Raw genomic sequence first — 15,546 nt, 5'->3', positions numbered from 1 at the left:
CTAGAATTACACAAGATAGAATATTTTCACTTGTAGAATGTAGCTTCTTGGTTTTAGGGGCTTCTTTCCCCACCTTCAATTCCCAGTGCCTAGCGTAGTTCCTTACAAATAGTAGATGCTTAATAAATGCTTATTGAAGTGACTGTAATAACCCTAAAGTTAAAAAAAAATGAAAACAGTTAATGGAGCTGGTAATCCTTCAGCTCATCACTGAAGCCATGGCCACTACCAGAAGTAGGGGCCCCTTACCTTCCAACACCCGTTAATCAACAGAGCATTGTTTCATATGAAGAAGAAATTTTCCTCTCCTATTATCAATTGAAAAAAACAGACACATTTTTCAAGATGCAAGAAGAAGAAATCAACGACCTAATCAATGACCTACCAGATACAGCAAGGAAGTCATCGATGCTTGTGATGTCATCCACTGCTTCAGTGAAGACATGGATGTGGTTCTCCCACAGGCGTTTATACATGTCCATATTGGATTTTACCGCCTGGCTTTTGGGTCGGGCAGTGAGAGCCAGGGCTGCGTTGATGACCTGGAGGATGCAAAATGGCAACACACCATTACTATGGAGGATCGTTACTAATATCTAGGAGAGGCCTGGGGTTTCACTCTTCAAAATAGAATAAATCATTCTGTTTGGGGGTATGGTTATAATGGATTGCTAACAAAACACTCCAGTTAAAGAGTAGAGTCCATTTTTAATTGAAAGTTCTCTTAGGAAGCAGTGGAAGCTGGGAGGGATGTCATGCTAGGAAAGTCAACATGAACACTCAGTGAAAAGTGCTCTTTGCCTTGACTTCTAGCAAGATCTAGACAAGGGCTAGGCTTCTGCCAAAATCACACTCACATGCACATACACTCACATATATCCTCACACAAGCACATGTACACACACACACACACACACACACACATACTGAAATGTAAAACTTTCTTCTAGCCACTTAGATCCCCAAATTCAAGGCTGGGGATGAGGGGAGATTTCTAGAAAATGTTCTGCAACATTTACCATAATAGTCATCGATAGAATTACTGTAGTAACTTAGAGGGCATGTAAAGAGACAAGAGCATCAAGAGAGGAGATGAAAGGGCTGAGGACTTGGGAAATAAGCTCCTCCTATCCTCATGCCTTCCAACCTCCACTAGGTCCAGTATCTGTAACAACTACTCCTATTCTACCCAGCCACCACCCCAAAGGGCCAGACATCAGTCCCATGGGTGGTGAACTGTCAACTACTTAATTTATCATACATTCTTTCTTGATCTTATGGTCAAAGGAGATGACTACCACATCTTTCCATATCTGTCTCTTTTGGGAAAGCTGTGTGTGTGTGGAGGGGGGGCGGGTCATTGGCTGTGCTGCATGAGGCATAGCCAGGATTCCCTGTGGGACAGTCCATCTGCTCACACCATTACTACAGCTAGTCACAGCTGTCATGTAAAAGCCTCCTAAAAAGGCCAAGGAATCCCCAAAAGAAGAGATAATGAGGTCCTCCTATATTCCCTGAGTACATAAGTATCCCTGCTCCCTACTGGTCTTAAGGGTTCTTTCCCCTTTGCCCCATTTCTCTAGGCATCAACATTTCTACTCATGGCTCTGATAGGGTGTGCTAATAAAATATCTAGTAAAAAGATGATGAGTTAAGTTCTAGTCACACCAAGTTTGCAATTTTGCAAGTCCCTCAGGTGGGGGTATATAGTGGGCAGTTCTGGAATTTCAAGATTGAAGCTCTGGAGATAGACGTTTGAGAGCATTGATTGAGAGGCTTTGGGAGTGGGTAACATCAAAACACTGAGGAAGAGATGCTGTGAGGAATGTTGGTATTTGTCAGTCTAGATGAAAAAGCAGTGTTGAAGGAGGCAGAAAAGGAGAGCTCACAAAGCTAGAAAGAAAACCAGGATAATGCCAAGCTACAAAAATGAGAAGATTTACAAAATATCACTATATACAATAAGGCAGCATCTGTGGCCTTGAGGCCATATCTGGCCCTCTAAGTCCAAAGGGCAGCACTTGAGGACCTAGAGGGCCACATATGGCCTCGAGGCCACAGGTTCCCCACTCCTGGCAAAATGGATATGGAGGTGATTTTGTGATTCAATAGACCAATGGGAAGTCAAGTCTTGCTTCTAACATATGCAGAGCTAGGTGTTCCTAAACTAGTCACTTAACCTCAGTGCCTCAGGCAAGTCTCCAGTATTATGACTCACCAATTAAATATTGACTTTCAACGGCTTGTAAGGATGTTTCCTCATTAGAAGTTGGATTTACTAATGAACTCCCAGGTCCAGCCCTACCCATCTTCCAAAAAAAAAAGAGAAAAAAACTACAGTGGAAGATACTACAGAGGTATCAAGGCTCACCAGCAGTGACAAAAGGACATTGGCTTTGTTAATTTCATAAAAAATAAAAATAAAAAAAAAACCTGAAAAAGAAATTCTTTCTGCTCATTAATTTAAGGGATGTGCCTGGCTCTCTACAATTTATTGGAAGCAATAGAAGCTAGGAACTGGAAGCAGAAAAAAAATATTATTTTAATATTCTATTCCTTTTTTTACGAGAGGAAGGCATTAAATTTTAAGGAAATGAAGACCAAGTTCACAAGCAAATGCTTTGTTACACTCCTTGTCTCTTCGGCTTCAAATGTTTATTAACCTATTAATTTATGGTATAAACACATACACTCTACGATAGTTCTGATCCCTGGGGCTTCATTGGTACATGGGGCAGCCATGAGTACAAAGAGTTGGGGGAAAATGGCATCCAGAAAGAAGTTTGTTTTTCAAATCCTGGTGAGGAACAATCAGTGGGAATGTGTATTAGAGGAGATGGGGCTGCTTACATTTTCTTAGAAAATTTTCAATCCTCCCACTGATTTAATTTACCTGACACAAATGATATTATAGGATGAAAAGAATAGCTTTTTTTTTTTTTGATGCTCTGCTGTTTAGTCAAAACCTAAAATCAAGCTCTGCTCAGAAGATGAGGTAATATGCTTCAGGTCTAGAGCAAAACCTAGTGCTGGATCTCAGCCTTATTTTTTTCTGTTGTGTATTTGAGAGGAAAAAGTGTATGTATATATACACACACAAGCACACATATGTATGTATGCATATGTCTGTGAATCTGGGTATATATGCATTTAGATATATATACATACATACACACATAAATGCATACACATGGACACATATGCATGTCTGTATATATGTGTGTGTATGTGTGTGTACGCACATACACACACATACATACAACAGCTAGGTGGCACAGTGAATAATAGGGAGTCAGATGACCTGAGTTCAAGACACTTACTAGCTCTGTGACCATGAGCAAGTGACTTAACCCTATCTCCCTCAGTTTCCTCATCTGTAAAATGAGCTACAGAAAGAAATAGCAAACTCCTCCAGTATCTTTGCCAAAAAAAAAAAAATGGGGTCACAAAGAGTTAGGCACAACTAATCAACTAACTAACAATACATATACATACATATGCATGTACACTTGGTATCCAAATTTGTTTCCTTTATGGAGAACTGAAAATAAATATAATACAGGCACACTGATCTAGTTGCAAGGCCTTTCAAAAACAGCAATCAGTGGAATCCATTGAACTTCTTTAGCTATTAGCAGAGATGGATTCCTGAAAGGTACCCATATCCCACTAATACACACTTAAATCCACTTTTTCTTTAACATCTTCGAAGAATTACTGGCCTCAGCTGAGATCATCTTGAGTCACTTAGCTTTCTTTGATAGACTAAAATCCCTCCCCCTCCCCCTCCCCCTTAGGTCATATGCTTTAAATTAAATTAGAAGTTACAGTGGATAGCATGTTGGGGTTGATGTCAAAGAGAGACCTGAGTTCAAATCCAGCTTCACATACTTACTAGCTGCGTGACCCTGGAAAAGTCACAACCTCTGTTAGTCTCAGTTTTCTCAACTGTAAAATGAGGATAATAATAGCACCTACCTCCCAGGGTTATTATGAGGATAAAATGATATAATATTTGCAAAGCTCTTAGCATGGTACTTGGCACATAGTAGGTGCCATATAAATTATATCATCATTAATGTCATCTGTCATCATCGGTAAATAGGCAGACTGAAAGGTTCAGAAAGGCAGGTACTTTGTTTTATCTTAACTTTGCTTCTCATCCAGCCTTTGTTTTAGGTCCTATTTAGGTTGATTCTGCACAACAAGATAATCAATGATTTGAATGAATAGCTCAAATTTATATAGAACTTTAAGGTGGGCAAAGTGCATTACCAATATCACATTTGATCCCATCAAGAATCCTGAAGGTGAGTACTAGTATTATCCCCATTATTCAAATGAGGAAACTGAGGGAGACAGAGGTTAAGTGACTTTGCCTGGTGTTAAATAGCTAGTAAGTATCTGAGGTTTTGAACCCAGCACTCTACCAACTCTGCAACCTAGGTTTAAATCTCTGCTTCAGTGATTAAATAAATCACTTTGAAAATATATTTAAAATAAAAAAGAGGAATATGGTTGAAAGAATTAGAAGATCTGAGTTTAAATTCCAGCTATCTCACTTATTACCTATATAACCTCGGGATAGTTTTAAAAATGTACTTCACTTTCTTTATCTGTCAAGTTAAGGGATTGGACTTCACCCCCAAAGTCTGAAAAGAGCCAGGTCCCAAATCTGTGATCCTGGGAAAATGTAAATGGATCACAAAGAAAGTATTTGGCACAAATAACAGATAAGTTCTGACATCTGAAAATGATAACGAATACAGAAGGGGGTAGGGCAAAGGAGGGAAGGGGAACGCAGGAACAAAACTCATAACATACTGCTTTAAAATGTCCCCTGTGGGGGCAGCCAGGTGGTACAGTGGATAGAGCACTGGCTTTGGAGTCAGGGGGACCTGAGTTCAAATCCCTCTTCAGACACCTGACGGTTACTAGCTGTGTGACCCTGGGCAAGTCTCTTAACCACTCGCAAAAAAAAATGTCCCCTGTGATTTCATCCACCTATGGTGGGGAACTACTACCCATAGTAGAGCTGTAGCTGCTCTGGAATTTAGCGAGTTTCCTGGGACACTGAGACATTAACAACTTGTCTAGAATCCTACAAACAATATATAACAAACTCAGACCTTCTTCTTGTTTTCATTATCAGTTCTACACTGTCTCCCAAAATACATAATATATGGTCATAAAATCGAGTGAAGGAGGCAACCTTAGAGATCAGTAAATTCAAACTTTCCATATTACAGAAGGGGAAATTGAGGCTCAAAAAGGTCAAATAAGTTGCCCAAAGTCATAAAGTAAATAGTAGAGCTGGAATTTAAACCAAGATCATCTGACTTCCAATTCATTGGTGAAAATTACCCTTCCGTAATGGAGAAATGACCAAAAAAAAATCAATTTTTAAAGAACAGAGAGCTTGAGAAAGATTGTTCAGATTCAATGAAAAATGTATATGCAGGTCAAGACAACCTTTGAGTGCTGTCTTCTTTTTATCAAATTGGCAAAAATAGGGGAAACAAAGACAAAATTCAATGTTAATATTAGTGGAGCTAAAGAAAAATTGACTAGCGTATGACTGGTACAACTACTTTGGAGATCAATCTGGCACTAGATAGTACATTGAAAAGAGTTACAAAGTTGGTGCTTTCATTTGGCTCATTGCTGGATCTTTGTTCTAAAAAATAATACGAAGAAAAAATGGATAAATTGGAACAAAAATATTGATATCTGTTTTGCTTTTCTTGATTAAAAAATGAAAAACAAATTATATGGCTAATGAATGAAGAGTGGCTGAATGAACGAGGGTGTATCAATTAAGTGAACTATTAATGGTACCTGAAATACCATTTGATAAATTTGATAGACTATAAGACAATATGGAAAGACCCATATGAAGTGATATAAAGAATAATTAGCTAACTTAGAATACATATTGACCCTATAGGTAATTAAGTGTGTGTTTATGTGTGTGTATATACATACACATATATACACATGTATACACATATATATTCAATCTAACTTAGAATAAAAATTGACCATATAGTCATTTACATTATATATGGCTAATCACACACAGGTAAGAGTTAACTTAGAATACACATTAACTACATAATCAATGTTTATTCTAGGTTAGCTAATCATTCTTTGTATCACTGCATATGGGTCTTTCCATATTGTCTTGTAGTCTTCAGATTTATCATTTTAGGAGCTGATAGATAGATATGTGTGCGGGTATACATACACATACACATACACACATATGCCATATATAATATGCATGTGCATGCACACGTGCCCATGCATGTGTGTGTGTGTGTGTGTGTAACAATTAAAAATGCAAAGACAGATTTAGAAATAGAGGGAGGGCAAAGCAAATAAGTCTCCAACATTTTTATACTAACACAATGATTGTTATGTTTTATAAGTAATTTAAATGTTAGAGTTGTGATTAGAGATTTACTCACTAGAACTTTTGAGTATTTGTTGAGTTCAATTCAATTTACCTGAATTATAACTATTACTTGCCTACCAGTTGCAAGGATTAGAGAAAGGCCCTAAGGATTGCCACCAAAATAAAAAGCCCTCAAAGGACTTACGTTTTGCTGGAACATTGAAACAAAAACATCAAAATTTAAGGTGAAGAAGGTGGTCAAATACATTGTCTGATGGGGAGTCAGGAGAAGGTATGAATAGTAAGTCTACAATAATAAAAATGAATGAAGGGTGATGCCCAGAAATGAAACCAGTTCTCCCAATTAGACAGTAAAACAATTCCATTCCTTCTTTGTGGACACTGTCTCACTTTAGGAAGCCAAAAAATAGCCCAGGAAAATTCTGACCACATAAACTAAGGTTAAATGTTTACAATAATTGTGGATTAAAAAAAAAGAGGCTCAAAATTATGTGGATTGTTGTCCCTTATTTTAAACAAACAATACACTCTTCATTAAAATTCTCTCCTATTTTTGAAATGATTAATGATCACAGGCTTTTTTGGTAATATTTCATCTGAGTCCATCAGTGCAAAGAAGATGAAAAAATACCGTTAGGAAAAAAGAGTAGCATCCACTGATGAAATTTATTTTAATACTAAAGAAAGCTTAATTATTTAAGGACAAAGGCTGAACTCTAACTGCTTCTCCCCTTCACAGATCTGCTTTTACACATGCTATACTTGGTAGTTTCCAGTAGTTAGCAGCTTTGCATTTATTTGTATAGATTCATTTTGTATTTCTTCTTTATACTATATATTTATTTCTGTCCTTGCCAAGTCCCCCATTAGATTGTAAACTCCTAGAGGGTAGATATTGTTTTATTTGTTGCATTTGTACTCCAAGCACCTAATATAAAAGGGTACTTAATAAATGCTTTTTGAGTGAGTGACTGATAGTTTGCAAGAAGAAGAAAAGATTTGTGTATGTGTGTGTGAATGTGTGTGAAGAGAATTATCTTCACTTCAGAACAGAGACCTGTTCTGCTTGGCTCCACAGGGCAGAACTTGGGAACAATGAGTAAAAGCAGTAGAGAGACATATTAAGATTTCTGTCAGTTAGCTCAGTAAATCAACTAGCATTTATTAAACACCTACTATGTGGTAGGCACTGTGCTGACTACAGACTAAAATGCTGTGAACACTTAAGCTATCCAAAAGTGTAATGGGCTTCCTCCGAGGCTAATGGGCTTGCCAGTTGACATCCTAGATTACCACTTGTCTGGAATGTTACAGAAGAGGTCCTACTGAGGTATACATTAGACTAATTGCCCTCTTGGGTTCCTTCCAACTCTAATATTCTGTCATATTTTTTATAATTTCTCTAGACTTCAATTTCCTAATCAATAAAAAAGGAGAAGAGTACGAACTCTTTGGTGTCAAAGGGTTATTTCCAGATCAAAAGAACTTCTGTGATTCTACTATTATCCACGTGCTTTTATGATTCTATTCAATGAAATTTCTCTGAAAACATTTCTTTTGGATAGTGCCAGTAAAATGATTTAACCTGGCTATTTCCTAAAGAAATCTTAAGGGTAATATTGACACAAATTCCCTTTACAGACAAAATTAAGATAATAAAATCAATATTTAGGATAAAAATATGGATCCCCTATTGACTTAGACTGAAATGCATTAGAAGTGGAAGGGACCTTAGACAATGCCTACTGTAATTCACAAAGGTATGAATTTAGATTTTGTGTTAGGGAGAAAAATACATACACACATATACACATATGTGTATGCATAAATATGTTAGTGAATATATTGCATATGTTTATATGTACATGTGTATATGGTATGTGTGTGCATGTGTATATATACATTTAAGGGTATATACCCACATATATGTACACACATATACATCCATGTGTATGTGTGTGTGTGTATGTATTTCTAATAAGAGCTGTCCAAAAGTGGAGAGAAGGCTGCCCCAAGAGTAATGGGTTTTCCCTCACTGAATCAAAGGATAACCACTTGTTGAATATATTGTAGAGGACATATAGGTTAGAATTGATGGCCCTAAGTTCCCTTCTAGTTCTTTACTTCTGTGACTAGAGCATGAGGCAAACCCTGTGACTTTATAGATCCATAAAATGATGTCCATTAAATAGTCTCCAGGTCACAGGATGAGTTCAAAGAAAAGACTCTCTTCAAGGGCAAGCCCTGTTTATGTTTTGTCTTTGTATCTTCAAGTATTTCAAACACTGCCTGACACATAGTAGGTGCTTAATGCACAACTGGTTGATTGATTATAAAATTTAGCAGTATCCCATATGCAAACAGTAGTCATTCTAAACTCAGATGCGATTTTCCACTTTGCTCAAAATGCTATCGTCTCTCCAAAAGAAAATATCAGTCATGGATGGTTGGGCTCATTTCAGTTCTTTAGCACATTTTACCCTCCCCATATCTGTTTATCACAACATATACAACATTTTATCTCCATAGACAATTGATTCATTCCTTACAATTGGGCCTGTAGAACCTATGGCATAAATCTTTGCTGCTGATCTACTTTAAATAATGAGCCTTTGAAAGATGACAAAACCACTTATCATGGATGCCCACAGCATTCTAATTAATAACATCACACACCATATAGATATTGTAATCTTGTAATCTACTTACTCTTGGGCAGAACTTGTGTGCGACAATGGGATTGCTTACTCTTAAATTGCTTGTGAGGTCTTACTTTGCTTTAGGATACAGGTACAAAGAAGCAAAAGGCAGCCAGGTGGTGCAGTGGATAGAACTCAAGGCCTTGGAGTCAGGAAGACCTCAGTTTAAATGCAGCCTCAGACACTTACTAGCTGCGTGATCCTGAGTAAGTCACTTAACTCTACTTGCCTCAGTGTACTCCTCTGTAAAATGAGCTGGAGAAGGAAATGGCAAATCACTCCAGTGTCTCTGCCAAGGAAACTTCAAATAGGGTCACAAAGAGTCAAATATGACTCCGAAAAAACATGTCATGTCAAACATGTCCCTGAAAAAGGGTCATAGATTCATAGGTTTAGAAAAAGAGGAAACATGAGAGGTGACCTAGACTGATCCTTTCACATTACAGATGAGCATACTGAGGCCATCAAAGGTAATGTAACTTCATCCAAAGTTACCTAAGAAAAAAAGGAAATAAGCATTTCTTAAGCATCTACTACATCCAGTCACTACGCTAAGTGCTTCATGAAGATCTCATTTAATCCTCACAACAACACTCTAAGGTAGGTTCTATTATTTTTCCCATTTTGTAAGTGAAAAAACCTGAGGCAAATAGAAGTTAAATGACTTGTCCAGGGTCATATAGCTGATTAGTGCCTAAGGTGACATTTGAACTCAGGACCTTCTAATTCCAGGCCCAGCACTCTATCTACTGTACCACCCTCTAAGTAAGAAATACCAGAGTCAAAACTCAAACCCAGGTCCCCTCACTTCAAATCCCCAGACTTTTTTTTAAAATACATCTATCATCTTTTCAAGCAATTTGCGTCTCTGGTTTTTTAGCCACACTAAAACAAATAAGATAAAAGCAGAGTCTGGGTTATAAAAAATAAGAGAATTGGGGGGGGGAAACTGTGCTTTGCTAAATCTACAACAGACTCAATTATACAACAAGAGAGTCAATATTTTTTTCTTCCTCCCTGATAATAATGACACTTTGAGGGTATTTCATTTGGAATTTCTGCCCACACAGATCACAATCTTTGTATGACTTAGTTAATGTTCCCTAAGGGTTGCTGTGGCAAAAATTCATCACCTCATGGCCACCCTATGATGAACTTCTTTGTATTTTTTAAGGTCCTTATTAGAAGCAAACAAAATTTCAGTTGTTCGTTAAAGTGTTTGGAATTTACTAGGACCTGCCAGAGATTGGCCTCTTCTGCTCTAACCCTTGGGAGCCCAGAAACATTTGCACACCACAATGAGGAATCAGGCAAAAACATCAGGGAGGAATAATTCCCCACGGAGAAAAAACATTTAGAGAGGTGTTTCCTAAAAAAATAGTCCTATGAGGAAAGGAGAATGAAGATTAGAAGCCCATTTTGCCAACAAGAGAACAGACATCAAGGAGCTGACTTGGTGGCACAATGAGCAAACCCATATCCCCTGATTCTAAATCCAGTGAAATTCACTAATGATGCTGTTAGTGTTTGACCTACCCAACAGTTAAATGTACAAGATGCCAGGAGGATCAGACAATTGAGAGATGAAAAAAAGCAGCCAAACAAATGTAGACAAAACAACAACAATCACAGTCATAATTTCTCTCATGAATATATAATGTAGAATGATTATAGTGCATTTTCTGTATGATGCCACTTGTACTTCATAACAGCACCCTACAAAGGTGGTAGGGATTGGGGTAGAGACTAGAGCTGATCTCACTGTTATAGAGAACTCCGAGATGAGGAAATTCCCTCTACGAATGCAGGTCACAACCTTCTCGGTAACCTATAGTCTTGAAAACGGCTTCAGGGACCCCACATGTACAAAAATATTCATAGCAGCTCTTTTTGTGGTGGCAAAGAATTGGAAATTGAGAGGATACCCATCAATTGGGGAATGGCTGAACAAGTTGTGGCATATGAATGTAATGGAATACTATTGTGCTATAAGAAATGACGAACAGGCTGACTTCAGAAAAACCTGGAAAGACTTGTATGGTCTGATGCTGAGTGAAGTGAGCAGAACCAGGAGAATGTTGTACACAGTAATAGCCACATTGTGAGATGACTAATATTGATAAACTTAACCCTTCCCAGCAATACAAGGATCTAAGACATCTCCAAAGATCTCGTGATGGAAAATGCCATCCACATCCAAAGAAAGAACTATGGAATTTGAATGCAGGTTGAAGCATACTATTTGCTATTTTTCTTTCTTCCGCTGTGTTTTGTTTCCTCTTTCTGGTGGTTCCTGCTATTGGTTTTAATTCTTCCTTACAACATCACTAATGTGAAAATATGTTTAATAGGAATGTATATGTATAGCCCATATCAGATTGCATGCTGTCTTGAGAAGGGAGGGGGAGAAAATTTTTAATCTCAAAAGCATATGGAAGTGATTGTTGATAAAGAAAAATAAATTAATAAGGAAAAAATAAAATAAAAAATAAACAAAAAAATGGCTTAGGGAATTGAGAGATGAAGTTACTTGCCCGTGGTTGGAAGAGGATAGAAGATCAGAGAATTCAGGCCCTGCTCTGGCTATACCCCCACCCCTTCCCTACCTCAACTGCTGTGTAAACCGGTTTATCTTTACACTACCCTCTACTTTTGTTTGCACCCTTGTCTCTTTGCTGCTGATGCTTTACCACATAGCTAGTGTGTATCATGGAGAGAATACAGAATATATTTAGAATTGCAGGTATTACTGTCCCTGTTTTCTAGGTGAGGAAACTGAGTTCCATAGCTATTAAATGACCAGTGTATATTCGCAGAGCAATAAATATCAAGGCATGATTTGAGTCAAGATCTTGGCTCTAGATCAGTGGTCCAGCCACTAAGTGATGCTACCATTCATAAGTCTAAGTGTGCCTTCTCAATTTGATAAAATCAGATTTTCTTTTCTTCCCCTGAGGTATAAGGATGGCAAGATTATCTAGTATTTTCTATCGTAGTGCATAGAAGTTGTGGTCTAATTAAATGAGCAATGAATTTTGTCAGAACCAGGAATTATTCGTATTAATATAGTCGGTCCACAATTTAAGAAGTGCTGAAGTCATGAGTGGAAAAAGTTTAAGAAGCCCTGGTCTAGTCCAACTCAGTCAAAAAAGAATCCCCTCTCTACTATACAAATCAAGTAGCCATCTTTTCTTAAGACCTCAGATGACAGGGAACTTCCAACGCCTGGAGGCAGCCCGTTCTGTCGGGCCAGCTCTACTTGTCGGGAGTTTCTTCCCTGACACAAAGCCTGAATCTGAGTCTTCTCCCTGGCTCCTAGTTCTGGACTCTGCTGCCAAGCAGAACAAACCTGTTCTCTCCTCTCCATGATGGCCTTTCAGATACTTTCATTCAAATACAGGACTACTGGAAGGGAGGGGGAAGGAATGAGCATTTATATAGTGTCTCCTTTGTGCCATGCACTGTTAAGTGCTTCATAAACATTTCTCCTTTGATCAAAATGTACTCCTCCAATGGCCATCTCAGAAATTTCACAAAAGAAATGGGAAAAAATCTCATACAAAATGGGCCAGTAAATTCAAAAGCATGAATAAAAACAAAAACGATGAAGAACTGAAATCTCTAAGAGTTAACTTGCTTCCTGGTAGTCACAAAGGTTCAAAGCATGAGAGCTTGGATTTGAACCCAAGCCCAGGGCTTCCTTCCCTATTTCCTGCCACTTCTCAAGTTCATTGTTGTTTTGTTTTCCTTTGTTAAACCTTATTTCAAATTAGCTTTCCCCAGGAGTTAGTGCCCACCTCCTAATCACTTTGCATCTCTTTCCTTCTTTGTTTCATCCACCACTGATATTTGTTGTTGGGAGCTCTCAGTAAGGCTCAGTAAAATTCTCTCCATCAGTGTACTTAGGTATCTTCTCTTCAATATCCAAGACCTGCCTGGGGCATGTCAGGTTAAGTGACTTGACCAGAATAATACAAGCAACAGTATGTTGTGGATATAAATATTGATCCAAGCCATGTTTACTCTGGGCAGCTAGGTGGCACAGTGGCTAGACTGCTAGGCCTGGAGTCAGGAGGACCTGAGTTCAAATCCAGCCTCAGACATTTACTAGTTGTGTGACCGTGGGCAAGTCATTAACCTTGTTTGCCTCAGTTTCCTCACCTGTAAAATGAGCTAGAGAAGGAAATGGCAAACCACTTTAGTATCTCTGCCAAGAAAACACCAAATGGGGTCAGAGAGTCAAATACAAGAGAAATGACTCAACAACAAATGTGCCAGGCACTGTGCTAAGCACTGAGGATACAAAAAGAGGCACAAAACAGTCCCTGCCCTCAAGGAGCTCTTCATCTTATGAGGGGGACAACTGCAAATACATGTATACAAAGCAAGCTACATACAACATAACTGGTTGTTGTTCAACTTTTCAGTCATGTTTGACTCTTCATGGTCACACTTGGGGTTTTCTTGGAAAAGATACTGGATTGATTTCTGCCATTTCCTTCTCCAGCTCATTTTACAGATGAGGAAATGGAGGCAAATAGGGCTAAATGGTTTGCTCAGAGTCACCCAATTAGTGTCTGAGGTCAGATTTGAGCTGAAGAAGATGAGTCTTCCTGTCTCCAGGCAGGGCACTCTCTCCACTGCACCAGCTAATCAGGAAATAAGGAAAGCACTGGAATTGAGGAGTTAGGGAAGGCTTCCTTTAGAAGGTAGGATTGTAGCTGGGTTTTAAATGAAGCAAGGGAAGTCAATAATCTGAGCAGAGGAAGGAGAACATTCCAGACACAGGGGATAGTCAGAGAAAATGCCTGGAGCAGAGAAATGGAATGTTTTGTTTGTTGAATAGCCAGGAGGCAGGTGTCACTGGATCAAATAGTATATCCTGGGAGTAAGGTGTAAGAAGACTGGAACGGTAGATGGGGCTTAAGTTACAAAAAGCTTTAAATGCCAAACAGCAAGTTTTATAACCTCTTGATTTATGTTGGGGGACATTTCATTTTATGGAATATTATAGACAGTTTTTTTCTATTTTTCTTTTTAGGACCCTCCTATAATAACTTAGTCATATTTTAGTATAGTAACTAGATGCCCAAATTAACCGAACACAACTGTCTTCAACAATTTTCATCCAGAGAGTCCTTCTGTCTCATCTGCCCCTCAAGTGCACTTGCTAATTCCTGACAAAGTAGAGTCCTTTTGCATTTTGCTGCCATTCGTGTCTGCTTGATTTAACCATTATAGAATAGACACAAGACACCAGGACCCCCCAGAAGAGCTTGATTTGTTATGCTCTTAACATAAATATTTCAAATTTTTATTACCTGTGACTCCTTAAGGCAGCAGCTCTCATACTCCATGACAAGCAAGAAGGCAGTATCATTTCCACAGTATTTACTATTATAATTTATGTGACATGAAGTATATTTCACCTGGGGGGGACCCAACATTCTTAACAAAAATAAACTTTGTGAAATGAAGGGAGTCTTGCCTGGTTGAGAACATTTAAGAAATGCTATATAGTGAACAAATAAGACCACAGTACAGTAGGAAGAGCCATTTCTTGAAGCCAGGTGCCTTCAGTTTGAATCTCACCTCTCTCTTTTTAACTGTGTGACTTAAAATGAGTCACTTGATCTTTCTGGGCCTTATTTGTCTTCTCTGTCAAAAGAGATAATTGGACCAAACAATGTCTTAGTTTTCTTTTAAAGCCAAGTGTCTGGATGCCAAACCTGAAGCAAATATAAAGACTTCAGAAATTAAAAGGATTTAAATTAAGAGATAAGAGGGACCTTAGAAATCTAATAATTCCCTCATTTCGAGGAGAACAAAGACAAAAGAAGTCAAGTGACTCTTCTAAGGTAATAATTTGAAGTTGTAGCTTTTCAATATTCCACTGAATCTGAAATTTCACGGATGTGAACGCTGCCTCCATTGGTGAGATAAGAAGTCATTCATGCCTTGCAATCCTATGCTACTCTCATAAATACTCTCCAACCATTTGCCTCAAGTGTCCCACTCAATTGGAAAGTAGTCTTCATTGAGTACTCTTCACATTGAGAGTATACCAATTGACCATGTGGTCTGTTTATCCATGTATCATCAAATCGATCACACACAGTACAGATCCTGGTAATTACTACCTACCTAATACTTTTTCCTCTCTATGATTTGAGTTCTCCTGTTCCACAGTCTCCCTCTATATTTCACCTCTGTATGTGATATTTGAAAATTTCAATATACATGTCCTAATGTTGTTGTCATTTAGTCATTTTTCATTCATGTCTGACTCTTTGTGACCCCATTTGGGGTTTTCTTGGTAAAGATACTGAAGTGATTTACCATTTCCTTCTACAGATCATTTTATAGATGAGGAAACTGAGATAAACAGAGTTAAGCAACTTGCCCAGAATTACATAGCTAGGAAGTGTC

The 15,546-nt window shown here is 38.2% G+C and overlaps 1 protein-coding gene across 1 annotated transcript in view; it reads right to left on the bottom strand.

Moving 5' to 3' along the window:
* Positions 1 to 15,546, bottom strand: part of CTNNA3 (catenin alpha 3) — a 1,857,428-nt gene that overhangs the window by 608,409 nt on the left and 1,233,473 nt on the right. The window contains exon 10 of the mRNA XM_027840655.1: positions 386 to 542. Coding sequence (XP_027696456.1) covers positions 386 to 542 — 157 coding nt within the window. The remainder of the gene's footprint in view (positions 1 to 385; positions 543 to 15,546) is intronic.

This window comes from Vombatus ursinus, unplaced genomic scaffold (assembly GCF_900497805.2).
Source record: "Vombatus ursinus unplaced genomic scaffold, bare-nosed wombat genome assembly UNPS02014847.1, whole genome shotgun sequence".
Lineage (NCBI taxonomy): Eukaryota > Metazoa > Chordata > Mammalia > Diprotodontia > Vombatidae > Vombatus > Vombatus ursinus.
Note: the sequence above shows the minus strand (reverse complement) of the source record. Positions and strands in the feature narration are given on the sequence as shown.